Consider the following 14,936-nt stretch of genomic DNA (forward strand, 5'->3'; position numbering starts at 1 on the left):
AGATAACTGACAGTTATATTGAATGGGATGGATGGCAGCTGGCGGCGTTTATTTTCTTACTATCTAACCTTAACCTGTCATTTGCTGTTGGAGAATACTTGTATTCCTTTGAGACAGTAACTCATCATGAGTGTCTGGACACCACTTCACATGTCTTAAGTGTTACCCTTCCGTTTTGGTACTGTTACAATATGCAAAGCCATCTCTGTGGTCCTCAGCTGAACTTGTCCCACTGTGTGCAAGTTGTCCTTGTATGGGGGAACCAGATAGGGTTCTCCAGATGCTGTCTCACAAGTGCCGGATAGAAAGGAATAATCTTTTCCCTTGGCCTGCTGGCTGTTTCCGTTCTGACACCCAGCATGCAGTTGGCCTTCTTGGCATGGATGCATTGCTGGTTCATATTCAACTTGTCCACCAGGACTCAGAAGTCTTTTCCAGTCAGTCCCCCAGCCCGTCCTGCTGCGTGGGGTTGCTTCATCTCAAGGTGTAAGATGTTGCATTGGCCTTTGCTGACCTTCAGAAAGGTCATCCTGTTGTTTTCAGCCTGCTGAGGTCCCGCTGAATGGCAGCCAGCCCTTCAGCATATCGACCCCTGCCCTTGATTAGGTGCCATCTCAGTTTTGCAGGGGGTCTCCCATCCCATCTTCCGGGTCATTAAGCAAACCATTAAACAGCATCAGCCCCAGCATCGACTCCTGAGCTGGGCTTTGGTCATAGCACTGGGATCTGAATAGTGGTCTTCCCCTAGTATTAATGGCTATCTTAGACACAATAGACTACAAAATAAAGCTTTCTAGTAATGTTAAGGGTGGGGAGGGGAATAATTACTTGGAAGCTGGCACACTTCCCTAAAACTTGTTATTTAGCTGGCTAATAAAATGTTGGCTTTTTAGTCATGCACTGTAATTAATTTTTTTTTTTATACTAAATGTTCTTTATTTGTTTTCTTCAGTTTTCCTTAATTATTTTTGGCCCGGTTTCTGCTCCTTCTGTCTCCTCTGTTCTCTGCTTTCTTGGGGAGGCTTTTTTTCCCTCCTCTGAACTGTGCTTTTAAATAAAGAGCAGTTACTAAAACAATTAAAATTTCATAGAAGAATGTATCTGACCATCGTATTCTCTCTGTTTTTGCAAACAGGAGATCTGTGTAGTTCGCTTCACCCCAGTAACTGAAGAGGATCAGATATCCTATGCGTTGTTGTTTGCCTATTTCAGCAGTAGAAAACGTTACGGTGTAGCAGCCAATAACATGAAGCAAGTGAAAGATTTGTACCTCATCCCTTTAGGTTCCTCAGATAAAGTCCCACATCATCTTGTGCCTTTTGATGGGCCTGGTAAGTACAGCTTGAAATTTGGAACTTTATTATCATAACACTACTTAAAGAAGTTTACAAAAGAAATATAAGAGAAATTTAAATTTTAAAAATGCCGACTATTTTGTTCAAACATGTAATGAGTTTTCCATAGTATTATATTGGCTTCCTTGAAAATACATTATTTTCCCTTTGTAAGATTATTCTGATACTTTATTGAAAAAATTACTGTGCATAACTTTGTTTCATGTTTACTACATTCTTCCTCTAACCCAGGTGTCTTTGTAGGTTACAATCTCAGTAAATTCAGTGATGCAAGTGAACTATGATAGTAGTCATACTGAGTTCCAAACAGATGGCCAAGGAAGAAGAGATCCTGAAACGACTCTCAGTTGTTATGCTTACACCTGAGTTATTTTGCATCAGTTTATTTGGTTATAAAAATTTGTGGATGATTTCTTCTTTTGAGATGGGCAGGGCCAAAATGAAGAGTGGATGAGCTACAACTCATAATTTTTTTGCAAGAACCTAAATTATACAGAACAAAATACGTAGTGAAGAGATAGCTAATAGTATACCTTGAAACACAGTGCCTTACTGGAATGAGGGAAGCATTTTGGAAAGTCATTCTTGGTAAATCTTTGAAGAAGTATGTCTAACACAAATTGATAAGGAAACTTTGTGGTTGCAAGTGTGCTGTTTACTTTTTTTTTTCCTCTTGTGCTTTGCTACCACTGTTACCAGACTGTAGCTGTGTTAGACTAAATGATGTTTAACTTCTGTGCTTTTTCTTATGTGACTAGATGTCTTAACTGTCTCATATTCTATATTTGGAAGTTATAGTGGGTGGTATAGTACTTAAAGCAATTTTAATTTGCAATGTTTGAAGTCATAATTTTTATGTTGGAAATAAGTTTTTAACTATTTTAAGTGTTGTGTTTAATGATGAAAATTTCATATATCATAAAATGAATACTTTCTATAATATATAGAAAGATATAAGAAATATAAGAAAGATATAAGAAATATATAAGAGTATGGGGATTATTTTTGTTGAAATGATTGCCTTAACCAAAACATAAGGAGATGATAAATTGCTGTTACAATTTTGTACAGGGATTGAGATACATCGACCAAATTTATTACTGGGATTGATAATTCGCCAGAAAATGAAGAGGCAGATTACTGCTGTTGCAAGTGTTGCTAGTAGTTTTGTGGATGAAGCTTCTGAAAGTACCTTGAGTAACTTGCCACCAGAGAAGAAAAGCAAGCCAAACAAACCTGAAGTCTCTCATCATGAGCTAGCACTAGAAGAAGAAGAGGAAAATGATTTCTTTAATTCCTTCACAACTGTCCTACACAAGCAGAGAAATAAACCTCAGCAATCTAATATAGAAGATGTTCCAGCAGTTACTGAACCATTGGTAGAAAGTACCAAACATGAACCACCGAAGCCTCTCAGATTTCTTCCTGGAGTCCTGGTTGGATGGGAAAATCAGCCTTCTACTCTGGAGCTAGCAAATAAACCGTTGCCAGTTGATGATATTCTTCAGAGCCTGTTGGGTACAACAGGGCAGGTATATGAACACAGCAAGTCAGAAGCAAGTCCCAGTGAAGACATACCATTATTAAATGAACAGGCAACCGTAAAAGAAGAAAACATGGATGTTGCTGATGTAACTAATGAAGTTGGTGAATCAAAGACTGGTTTGAATGATCTACAAGAATCTACTAATGCTGCTGTAACTGTGGATACAGCAGCTGTAGGGACTTCAAGTTCTGCAAGAAGTGCTGGATCTTTGATAGGGCTGAGTCTTAAGGGAAAACCTCCAGATGTCTCCACAGAAGCATTTTTAGCAAATTTATCTGCTCAGTCACAGAATAAAGAAACTGAAGAAAGTAAAGAAAATGACCCAAAGCGGCAATTACCCGACAAGGATAATGTTGCACAGGAAGTTAGAAGGACCACAAATTCCAGCTTTTCTTCCTCATCAAATGCAGGGAAAAAAACCAATGAGAACAATGTTAATGTAGGCTCTGCTGAGGGTACCACAGCTAATACCTCTAAATCACCACCATTTATTAATCTTAAAAGAGACCCACGACAGGCAGCTGGTCGAAGCCAGCAGACTACTGCTTCGGAAAACAAGGAAGGAGATGTTAGCAGAAATGAAGACCGACAGAATGCTTCAGGAAATGATCAAATAGAACCAGAGAATAAACAACAGTCTTCTGGAGAAGTGGGCTTAAACCCGTATCAAAGTGATGCACAAACCAGTGAGACGCAGTACAATTCAACTGCAGCAAAAGCAGATAACACAGTTGCATCACAAACGGAAGATACCAAACACTCACAGGAAGATGCACTGATGCAAAACATTGAAACAGTGAACTCATTTAGAAGAGGACCAGGAGCAACTTCATCTCATTTTGAAACCGAAAACTCTTCTCGTTCTGAATTTATTTCCAAAGTCCCAAGCCCTATTACAAGTGGCAGCTTCTCATCTGTTAGACCTCCACAGCAGAATTTTCAGCATCCTAAATCTAATCCACCTGGATTTCAGTTTCAGGCTCCTGCACCTCATAACTTCCCTCCACAAAACAACCCTATGTTTGGATTTCCTCCTCATTTACCACCTCCACTTCTTCCTCCTCCTGGCTTTGGCTTTCCTCAAAATCCAATGATGCCGTGGCCACCAGTAGCTCATTTATCAGGTCAGCCCCCACACTATGCTGGACCCATTGCACAAGGGCTGCCAATGGCACACAAACAATCAAGATTTTTGGGGCCAGACAATTTTTTTCAGAGTAAAGACAGTAGGAGACCAGAAAGACGCCACAGCGATCCTTGGGGCAGACAAGAACAGCATTTGGAGAGAGGGTTCAATAGAGGAAAAAATGATCAACATAGACAAAGATTTTACAGTGAATCCCATCACCAAAAGAAAGACAGACATGAAAAAGAGTGGAACAATGAAAAGTACTGGGAGCAAGATTCTGAAAGGAATAGACGCAGAGACAGAAACCAGGAAAAAGAGAGAGAGAGGAAGAATAGAGAGGAAGGACAGAGAGACAAAGAAAGATTGCGGTCTCCTCACAGTGATAGGTCTGCTGATGGAAAAAGCCCCAGAGAGAACAGAAATCCAGAAAAAAAGACAGAGAAGCCTAAAAGTGAAGAACAGGCTCATGAAAAAGATAAGGAGAGGGAGAAAAGCAAAGAGAAGCATAGAGAACGAGAAAGTGAAAAGAGCAGAGAGAGACATAGGGACCACAGTGACAGAACTAAAAGCAAAAGGTAAAAAGATGCAGGCAGTCTTTTAAAATCCTATTTAAATAAACTGTTAAGAGTAATGTCATAAAACTTTGTATAAAAAAAGAAGCCTGCTAGGATTGTGCCATCTTTTTTATTCAGTGTTGGTGTTTTGCAGAAACAAGTCTGTGTTTTGGTACCACTTGATGTACCAATACTCATCCTTTTTTTCATTATACCAACTATCGCTAGAAGTAGGAGTTTAATATTTTTTAAAATTTTACATTGCTGTATATTCAAAATTTTAAAGATTTCTTTTATTAATATGCAATAAAGGCTTAGAAATTCTCTTAGCTGATGAAGTTGGCTTTAGTCAAGTCTGCAATATAGTTGCTGCCTTTGGTAATTTGTGCTCTCTTCTGTTTTAAGATGCTCTAATAATTTTAAAGGTGAATTTCATACAATAACCTTCTTTTTAAATTGCACTGTTTTTAAAGACTGTAGCAAAGCCTCAGAATCCACACACATTACAACAAAATATAATATGCTTGGTGGTGTGAAGAGTTTTTTTTTTTTAAATTATTCAGTAGTACAGTAAAATAATTCAAGTGTATTTCATTAGTTTTTCAGATATTTCCTAAGCATCTGAAGCAGTTTGTGACCAGAAATTGGAAGGCTGAGCTGCTCGAATGTTATTGCTTTAAACTGCACTTGTTTTAATAAGAAAGCATTTTTAACCTAAATTCTTGAAAATATGATTTATAGTAGTGAATTCATTTCTCCCACCATTTTCCATGCTTCAAAAACTTGAATACTTAAGCCTGTACATTACTTTGTGTTTTGCTATCCTTTTTACTGTAAAATGTAAATATTTTAAGGGATATTTTGATTCTAAAATGATAAAACTTTCTCACATACTGTGTGTGTTTGATTTCATAGATGTGAAACTGTAGGCTAAATGAATATAGCAGACTGAGTTACAGAATGCCACATTTGTTGTACACTTCATGGCTCGGTCGTTTCAAGTTCTGGGGGGCGAAGAGGGGGGAGAAGGGCAGAAGGGTGTTTGTACCATTGGGACTTACAGTTAATTGCTATTTTGTAATGACTACCATCCACCCATGAAAAACAAAAAGCCAAAAAAATTGCAAACCTGAAAACAATCGATCTCCTGCTCTTATACTTCTTGAAATACACTGGTCATTTTGTTGACTCTGTCAGAAACAACAAAAATATTCCACCATATAAAGAAAAACTTACGTTCATTGTTCTGTTTTTCAGTGGTTTGTTTTTCAATTTGAGCATTTTGCACTTTGCTGTAGAAAAGCCTCTTCTTTCCAGAAAGGTCTTTCCAGCTTAACAACACATGAATGGTTAGTTTTAATTATGAATATATATTTTAAGGTAAAATTTCATTTGGATATCTTGCAGGTAGTTTCATAGCCAAATTGACTAAAATCAAAAAAATCCTGCACCAAACAAAGGGAGTGGTAGATTTTTATTAAGTAATGTTTCTTAGACTCATAGTTGAGAAGATTCATAAATCATCAGTTTATTAGTAACTAGAAGCAATATTTAAACATTTAACTTTTATAGCATGATTACATGATGTTAAAATTAGTCTTTTCCAAATTAATTCCATGATCTGTATAGCAGTAGTGCCACTGAATATATCTGGTAGTATTATGCATGTGTTGTGTTGTTTAAATATTTACATCAGAATTCTTTAGACATAGAAGTGCACCAAAGCATTTTTCTGGTTTTTGGAGTAAGTTTTAAGTCAGCAGCTCAGCTTGTGAGGCTTTTCTTTTGACCTGTTCAAAAGTAGTCTGCTCCTGGTCCGTTGGTGATCCATGTCTCACATTCACATCATTTTGTGCTCTAAAAGTAAACTGGGAGCAATGAAAATTGCAACTGTGTACAGAAAGGATGGGAATGCTTTCTGCCAGAACTACCAGAAATAATTTGTTTGGAAAGAATATGTAAACATTTTCCAAGTTTTCAGAGTGCTTTACTACCTGCCTCATGTATGTAGAACCTGAAGAGAGCCACAGTAAAACAGCTCTTGAGGGAGAGTTTTGTTAAGAGTTTAAATTAACAAGCAGTGACAGTTTCCAGGATTTGGTCCTAGAACCTGAGTTAGTGTAATGGGAATAAATCCCTCTACTACAGGAATAAAGGATTTTGTCTTCTCCGTTGCCTTCAGTCACTCTCCTTCCAACACTCATGGTAGCTGGAAGTGCTCTGATTAGTTGTTACTTGTTTTACACTGAATCACTGCTCAGACCACAAAAAAGCAGTGTGCACTGATGAGGAACTGGCAGTACACCAGGAGCCCCAGAGCAAAAAGGATAAACCCTAAGTATGCTCCCTTCCCCAGCATCACATGGCCATAAAAGGTCCTCCTAAGAGAAGCTGGAAGAGAAGAATCTGGGGCTAGCTCAAATGCCAAGTGGGCTCCACGAGCTGCCTGGTGGGTAGATGGGAAGAAGCTCTATTGCATCAGGCTGATTGCTTGAGGGCTCAGAGCAATTGAAGAAGATAAAACCTCACAAAGATGTTTGCAGATGCTTATTAAAATGTCCTGAGATAGTTCCATTACCTGCCCCCCCCCCCCCCTTAGTTATCTTCAAGTCATCTGTAACTGACTTGGCAGTGCATTCATTGCTACATACTAATTATGGTTATGTGGGAACTAATGCGTGTCACCTAATTTTAGTGTGCTTATTGTCTGCTCCATGTCTGCTTTATGGAAAGACAGGAAAAGAAATAATCAGAAATAGTTACTTGTTTCTGATAGGTACCCACTGAAGACTTGGATTTGGAGAATTTCCATGCAAGGAGGTGATAGTAAAGTAAAAAAAGGAAAATACAAGAATCAATCACTACTATTTTTATTTGTTTAAGAACAGTAAAATAGAACTTATTTTGTTTTTATTACTCACTGAAGTAGAAGAATATAACTGAGCTTTTTCAGAAGGAATAGAATTTTTTCACTGACATAGGAAGAACTGTTTACTTTTGAGATTATAAATTAATGAAAAATACAGTCATGAAAATTCAGTTTACTGTGGCCAAAACCTGTGTCTAATAAAATTTCATTTAGGGGCATATAAGCCAGAAAGGTATAGCTAAAGCAAAGCAGTTCTTAGACTTTCTAGGTAGTTGTGACGGGTGGACTGCCAACTGTTGCGAATGGTTAAAACAAAAAGTTTTCATGTAGTCAAACAGGGGAGACCTCTGCTGGAGCAAAACAGCAGGCATATTTTATATCTCTTCAGTAATTGAGTGAAATACTTTTTCTGCTCTTAAAAATCAGTATTATTTTAGCATGAAGGCAGGCTTAAGTTCTACCCTTTCACATAAATGCATACACCATGGTTAGATACTGAGAAGGAAGGGAGAACAGCTTCATTATCTAGAATAGAGTCTTTGTGGACTTAACAAGTATCTACAGATGTTACAATTAAAAAAATTCTCATTACAATGAACATGTCCTTTTTGCCCCTGGTACACCTTTCTCCTCCCCCTCCCCCCCCCCCCCCCGCCCCCCTTTAATTTTTTACGCTTGCCCTTAGTATTACAAAATTATAATAGAAACGGCATTCTAATAAAATTTAAGTTTTGGAGAAACAGGTAAGTTGTCCTTATAAAGTAACAATTAATTAATACCAGAGTGACAGTTGGCTTTATGAGCTAATTATTACCTATTTGTCTACAAACCTATTTCTAGCACAGTAAAGAAAAAACTGGTAGACTTTCCCATTATTTTAAAGTAAATACTAAAGAGTATATAAGTAGTTTTATGAGTAAAACATCTGATCACATTTTATATATGCTATTAATACTCAACATTATTAAAAAAAGAGACAATTTTATTAAGGGCTTTCTTCTGTTGGTTCCTGAGTCTTACACTGCTAGCTAACTCAAGAAACAGGAGGAAAAGGAAATTTATATCACTTCTAAAGAGTCTTAAACAATTTTTCAATTACTTTCCATTGTAAACATTATACCCTTCTCCTTCCATTAGCTGAATCTTCTTAGAATCTTGAAAGAGCACAACGTCTTTAATTTTACCAATGAATTCCTTCTGAAAAAGCCCTGTAGTGACTATATTGACTTTCCTGCCGATTTCAAACCCACCAAAATAACAAATGCCACCATAGTTTAAAGCAGTGTATTTTCTGTGTGGATCAATATCTTCAAAAAGAATCAGCTCCTCATCAAGATATACCTTAATACAAGTTTGGTTTTGAACTACAGTAACAAAATGCCATCTTTCATCACAGCAGGTGGAGTGTTTGCTATGAATTAGAGGAACACAGATTCTTTCTCCAAGATTAACCACAACTTTTAATGTTCCATTGGCAAGACCAATGGCAAGGAAATCATTATCTTCATCTTCACCTTTTCCCATCCATACCATTAAGCCTTCAGTTTGACTGGTAGTAAAATTTAAAGAAATGCGGCTATACTGGAGGTCTCTTTTTCCATAATAAGGATCTGTGTATTTGATGTAGGAGTTGCCAATGAACTTTGCTGTAAAAAATTTGATTTTGCTGTCGCAGTACTTACCTGACCACCCTAGTGCGCATACACAGATATATGAAAAAGAAGTAGGCTGAGGAATACAGAGACCTTGAGATCCACACCTGTTTTGTGAACAGTGAATAGATTCTTCACATGTGCTCCCCGTCCACTCTTGTGGGCAAGAACAAGAAAAACCTGAGTTTTCCACTTGACATGTTCCATTATTTTTGCACACTGTGTACCCACAAACTGTTCCATCACAGTCACCAACGTTGGCTCCGCCTTTGGGGTCAGTCACGGTAAGCTTCAGTTCCCTGTTGTTTATAACAATTTCTCGTATACAACCGGTGAAACCCATGGGTTCATTTTCTACTGCCATTGAATTAACAAGGTTTAAGGAGGACACCCCTCCAACAAAAAAATCTGTGTGCGTGTCTAGCGCGATCATTCCAGGACTAGCTTTTTGAGTAATGTTGATACCATCCAGGTCCAGGTAGCCTTCATTACCAACTCTTCCTGCTTTGAGGGAATGCCATGTGTTTCCATTTGCATGGACCTTCTGAAAGGTCTGTAGGATGACTGTCTTGTCTCCGAGATTGTAGCGTAACTGTATAAATCCATTTACTAATGATATACATAGAAAGTCACCTGTAAAAAAACCATATAGAACAGTTTTACTTTTTAGAGGCAGCACGCTGAAGAACAGCGTATTTGTAATCATGATGCTTTCATGCCTGTGTTTCCCCAGTTCAGTAACACTTTCAGTGGTCTTTTACCATCATGTATAAATCACACAAAGTGAAATGATCCCTGATGAGATTCTCTTGGCCTTTTTTTTTTTTTTTTTTTTCATTATTGGAAACTGAGCTCGTGTTTGCTTTGAAGTAAGAAGCCCAACCTTCTGAAAAGCTCTGCTTTGGTGCAGCGACTAGATACCTCTGAGATAGGGGGAAAGAGGATCACTTTGGCATCCAGGGAATGTGAGTTGGTGTTCCCATGAAAAAGAATCAAATTTTGGTCAAATTACAAAGGCCAGCATACTCTCAATTTCCATATGCTACATAAAGCTTGATGGATTTGTCAGTTTAATGCACTGAAGGTCTGTCTGTACCAAACATACTCTGCTTTGCCTGAAGCTGCTTTTTGCAATGGGGATGTTTTGGGTTTAATAATCTTGACAGTTGTAGGAACAGATAAGCTTTTTATTGAAATGTTCTGGAGACCTCCATGATAGGATGTATTAGGAGGGAGTTACCTTGTCTTGTACTATCAGTGTTTCTGGCCTTACAGGCAATATAAAGGGAGAGAGAGTACTGTACTTATGAAGAAAAGCTGGGAAAGGTTAGGAAATCGGAGCTGGAAGGAAGGTGTGTAAGGGCAGAGAGAGTCTAATGGGAAGGTGACAGGGAGGCAGGACAGCAGAAGGGTTTGCAAAAAGTCACATTTTCAAACTTTTTGACATTTACCTGTGCAGTTTAACTTTTTTTATATTGGTTTGGGAAATAGTAAGCGTAAGGTTTTTGCATTTTTTAAAGTAAGTCTATCAATGAAATTGATAAATATGTTTGTTAAATGTGAATGTAAGCTTCCTTTCTTAATAGTTACCACTAAAACTAAATTTTAATGTAGAAATACTTTGAAGTCTACTTTTAAGTATAAAGAAATACTTTCAAATACTTTCAAGGATTTCAATAAGGCATACTTTTAAATTTGGAAAGTAAAATTTCCTTAAAGATTCAGCATTCTTAAGGGTTGACCTGTAAGTAGAATGATGAAGTTTACTTTCTTGGGGGGTTAATTTTTGAGTATTTCTAATCCTTGAATTGCATTACCTTTAGTGAAGTTAAAAAAGAATGCCTTAATTTACAGGAGGCTTGTGAAAGTTACTGGAATTGCACCTGTCTTTTCAGCAACTGTTCAGTTTCCCATTCAGTCAGGGTGGAGATGCTTCAGTTGTATTAGTGGCTGTAGAACACATGCTTCATGCCTCACCTTCCCTGCCCCAGACACCCATGGGAAGAACAAGAAGGCAGCTCTTCCTTCTTTCAACTCCAGGCCAGCAGTGGCAGAGCACTTCCTTCTGGGTTGCTAGTTCCAGTTGTGATGATTGTTTTACTTCCCTGCCTTTAGTGTTCTTTTTGAGTGCCTTGTATAATTCTCTTCACTTCTCTTGCTCAGTGATGTGGCTTTAGGCTTGCTTAATTTTTCAGTGCATAGTCTTAATGCACTCATCTCACATGTTTGTTTGAGCAGTGTACATAACCTGCTTGTCTATTTCTTTTATCAGGACCTCAATCCTAGGGTAAGAAGGGAGCATCAGAAAAAGTTTCTGACTACCTCCTTGGCAGCCTTCAATCCCCGCTCCTACCCAGGCATGCAGACTTGCATGAGGACATGAGTACTCATTCTTTGCTGTCTAGAAAGAAGGAAAACATCTGACCAGGGTTGCTTGCTCATCTCTCTTGTAATCAAGAGCTGGAGAAGCTGGACGTTCTCCAAGACTTCCTGGCCTGCAGGGAAGTTTTTTGGTAGCTTTGCACATTTGACAATAATCTGAGGTGATATTAGAGAACAGTGCTCCAGTGATGTCTAGAAAGAAGTGGACACACTTTCAGCAGTTAGTCATAGTGCTTCTGACTCAAGCCTAATGATGTCTGTTGCTAATGTACTTGCAGTCAGTTTTGGAATCTTACTTAGTTTTATTACAAGAGCAAATCTGTGTTGCTGCATCTGCTGTCTGTGGTGTAAAGAGAGGTTATGGCTGAGTGCTCTGGATTATGTTCTAGCACAAATTTGAGGCCTCTCTTCAAACTGGAGTAACTTAATTTTCTTCTAGTTGTTTTCAAGAACCTCAGTCTGCCCTGTCTCTGAGGGATGAGCTGCACAGCTGAAACGTGTGCAGGCCTATGCCATCATAGGAATTACATTACCATTTTAAACAAACGGCATTCTTACCACTGAATTTCTCCTCTTGACAGTGTCAGCATGGGAGACCACGAAGCAAGGTCGTTTCCATTGTTTCAGTTTGAGCATTACTCAGACCTGTCTCATATGACCCTAACTGGGGCCAGAGGCCTTTCTGAGGAAGTTTGCTTTTCTTAAGTGTGAAGGAAGTGACATCCTCAGTTTTTTCAGGACTAGAGTTTATAGCTAGTTCCTACTTTCTAGAAAATACGACCTACAGACAGCACACACAACTTTGCTTCCTGCTTTTCAGATTAGCATCTCATCTAATACGGACTATTTATCCCCATCAGTAATGTCACAAGGAGAGACTCCTGAGGTAGGCACTCAGTTATTCTTTTGTTGTGCATGCAAGTCTTTGCCCAGCGTCTTGGATGGTGTGCAAGGAACTGTAAGGCAATTTGTATCAATAAGCTTGAATCTTCTTTAGAAATAGGCTGTTGTAGCTTAGCTGTGGCTTGAAACTACAACATGTCAAGACCCTGGGTGTTGAACAAAATCTTCAGTGGTTACAGCATTCAATTCTGTTCTGTTCTGATGCACCTTCCTGCCCCTATCATCTTCCCTGTTTCAGTAGAGGGTTTTTTTTTTATAGCCCAAATGCTGAAAGATTGTTTCCTTGTATTCTGAGAGTAAGGGGATTTTGTAGCAGGTGTTGCCTTAAGGAAGGAACTGTTCTGGAGTTAAAATAACACTTTTACTTGCAAACCCTAGTTCAGGGTTTTCACCAAATGACCAAAGGTCAGAGTTGCTCCACCTCAGGGTGGATTGTCTCTATTCCATAGTAGAAGCCAGCACTCCAAAACAGGTATCCATTTTTCTCCATCACTTTAATTTTCAGATTCTCATTATGAGCATAAGTCTTACCTGCTCCCATATCAGATGTCAGCATTCCCAGAAGCCAAGTCAACTTATGTCCTGAGTAGTCAGTTCCTAAAACTAGGAGTTAATGAAGACTCTCCTGTAAGTACATCTGACTACTACTGTGAGATCTGGATTATCCATGACGGTATCTGCTTATATGACTTCTTATAATGAATTCTGAAGGCATCACAGAAGTTTTCAGCTTGCTACTGTTGTGCATAAGTATGTAAGTCCGTAAGCAAGTTGGTTACAGTCACACAGTCAAGTTTTAAATTCTCCCAAATGGTGACAAAGCCCTTTCATGTTCAGCCTTTATCTAGACACGCAGATGTGTCTGTATATCCCCATCTTGAGAGGGGATCATGCTTAAGCAGTTTCAGGTCACCATGTTTTTATGTTTCCACAGGAAAGTCATTTATATTGTAATATGTCAAAACTTTGTACAGTTGGAAACACATGCCAGGAATGCTGCACCCTGTTGTGAGATGTCCTATTCATGGCAGAAGCATTACGATGCATGACAAATGTAATAGTGTTAAATTTACCCAGCTGTCACACAGTTACTGCCTTTACTGCCTAATGGTGATACATTTCCTAGGAAGACTGAATACAATGTCAGGGGATCTTAGGCTGACAGACCATGGGCAGGAAGGGCATCCTGGATGGTATTTTTAACATTTCTCTTTCAGGCTCTCTTCCCCACAGTGACTCAAAGACTACCCTTGTGCTCCATGTGTATGCGTATAATGCAAAGCCTTTATTACCTGTTAAGAGTACCTGAATTTATTCCTGCACTTTACTGCAGATTACCACAAAGAAAGATTTCCCACTAGTTTTTAAGGCCAAAGGAGCTTCCTGACCATTCTTTTAAGTAACTTTGAAAGCAGTGGATGCAGTCTTCTAGTCAGTGATGTTAACCTTTTGATACAGAGATGCAAGTCTCTCTAAAGACTTCCTGTTTGCTTAAAACTCACTGATTTGTTCCTGGGCTACTGGAGGTCTACATTCCTTTACAAAGACTCATAAGACATCTGGTGCTTGTCCTTTTTCTCATCCTGTGTTACTAAGCAGAAGCCTCTATGCTATGCTGGGGACAGAGGCTTTGATGAGCTCAGTGCTTCAGCAGTCTCTGCAGGGTAGGTGTCTCAAGAGCTCTAGGCAGTAGTTTCCTGGTTACAGAACATCTGTATTCTTGGTTCCTTCAGCCATTTTGGAGTCCCCAGACAGCGTCTCTGGATGAATATTTGCTGGCCTCAGCCTATGCCTTCTGTTGCTTTTTACCATCCTTTAGCTCAAGGCCAGAAAGTCAGTTTCTATTGTTGTGGTATTGGGTAGCATTTCTCCACCCCCCTCCTTCCACATTCTTTTTCAGAAACCTTTACTGATAATTGAAATTTATATTCTCATAAGCAAGCAATAACATTCACGGGATTCATTCCCAGTTATGAAACCTCTTACCATAGGTTGGTTTCAGTATGTGCTTATCTTCACTCTAAGTTGACCTCTTTAAACCACCATAATAAAGTGCCCGAGTCCCTAACAGTATTATTGCCTCTTGTTGGTATGATGCATCCTATAACTGTCATAGTTCCAGATGTATCTTTGCTCACTGCTCTTTCCTGCTTTGTTGAACTCAGTTCACATTGTTCATTGCTTTCATTCTTCCTTTTCTCATCATGCTGTCTTCATGGTTTTCCTTTCACCCTGCTATCCTGTATGATTTTCCATGGACCCAAATCATGTCCTCTTACACTGTGACCCTTTATGTATTCTTCTAGGAGCAGAACATTTCTGTCTAGTAGGGGTTGAAATAGCCGGGTCAGCCTCCAGCTGAATGACTGTACCCTGTGGCCAAGGAAGGTGATGCACTGTGGTCTCCATGTGAGAGGGAACCTAACTGACCAGTAGCTGTCCTTCATAACTGGTCTCCTGAGCATTTCCAGGAGCCACAATAAGGCCCAGCGCCAAGGAGAGAAAGCAAAGCAGAAGAGGGAGGGCTATAAACAGCTAGAACAAGG

The 14,936-nt window shown here is 38.9% G+C and overlaps 2 protein-coding genes across 9 annotated transcripts in view; one reads left to right on the forward strand and one right to left on the reverse strand.

The window, feature by feature from the left end:
- Positions 1-14,936, forward strand: part of PHF3 (PHD finger protein 3) — a 65,252-nt gene that overhangs the window by 46,388 nt on the left and 3,928 nt on the right. For 6 of the 8 annotated variants that reach the window (XM_074861796.1, XM_074861788.1, XM_074861795.1 and 3 more), the window contains 2 exons: positions 1,136-1,331; positions 2,427-4,605. In XM_074861796.1, coding sequence (XP_074717897.1) covers positions 1,136-1,331; positions 2,427-4,605 — 2,375 coding nt within the window. Of the gene's footprint in view, positions 1-1,135; positions 1,332-2,426; positions 5,479-14,936 lie in introns of those variants that run through there. The other 2 variants (XM_074861789.1, XM_074861790.1) reach the window with 2 other exon arrangements.
- Positions 7,439-14,936, reverse strand: part of EYS (eyes shut homolog) — a 1,118,553-nt gene continuing 1,111,055 nt past the window's right edge. Inside the window, exon 49 of the mRNA XM_074861787.1 lies at positions 7,439-9,738. Within this exon, the coding sequence (XP_074717888.1) occupies positions 8,549-9,738 (1,190 nt within the window). The 3' untranslated portion in view covers positions 7,439-8,548. The remainder of the gene's footprint in view (positions 9,739-14,936) is intronic.

Source organism: Strix uralensis, chromosome 3 (assembly GCF_047716275.1).
Source record: "Strix uralensis isolate ZFMK-TIS-50842 chromosome 3, bStrUra1, whole genome shotgun sequence".
NCBI lineage: Eukaryota > Metazoa > Chordata > Aves > Strigiformes > Strigidae > Strix > Strix uralensis.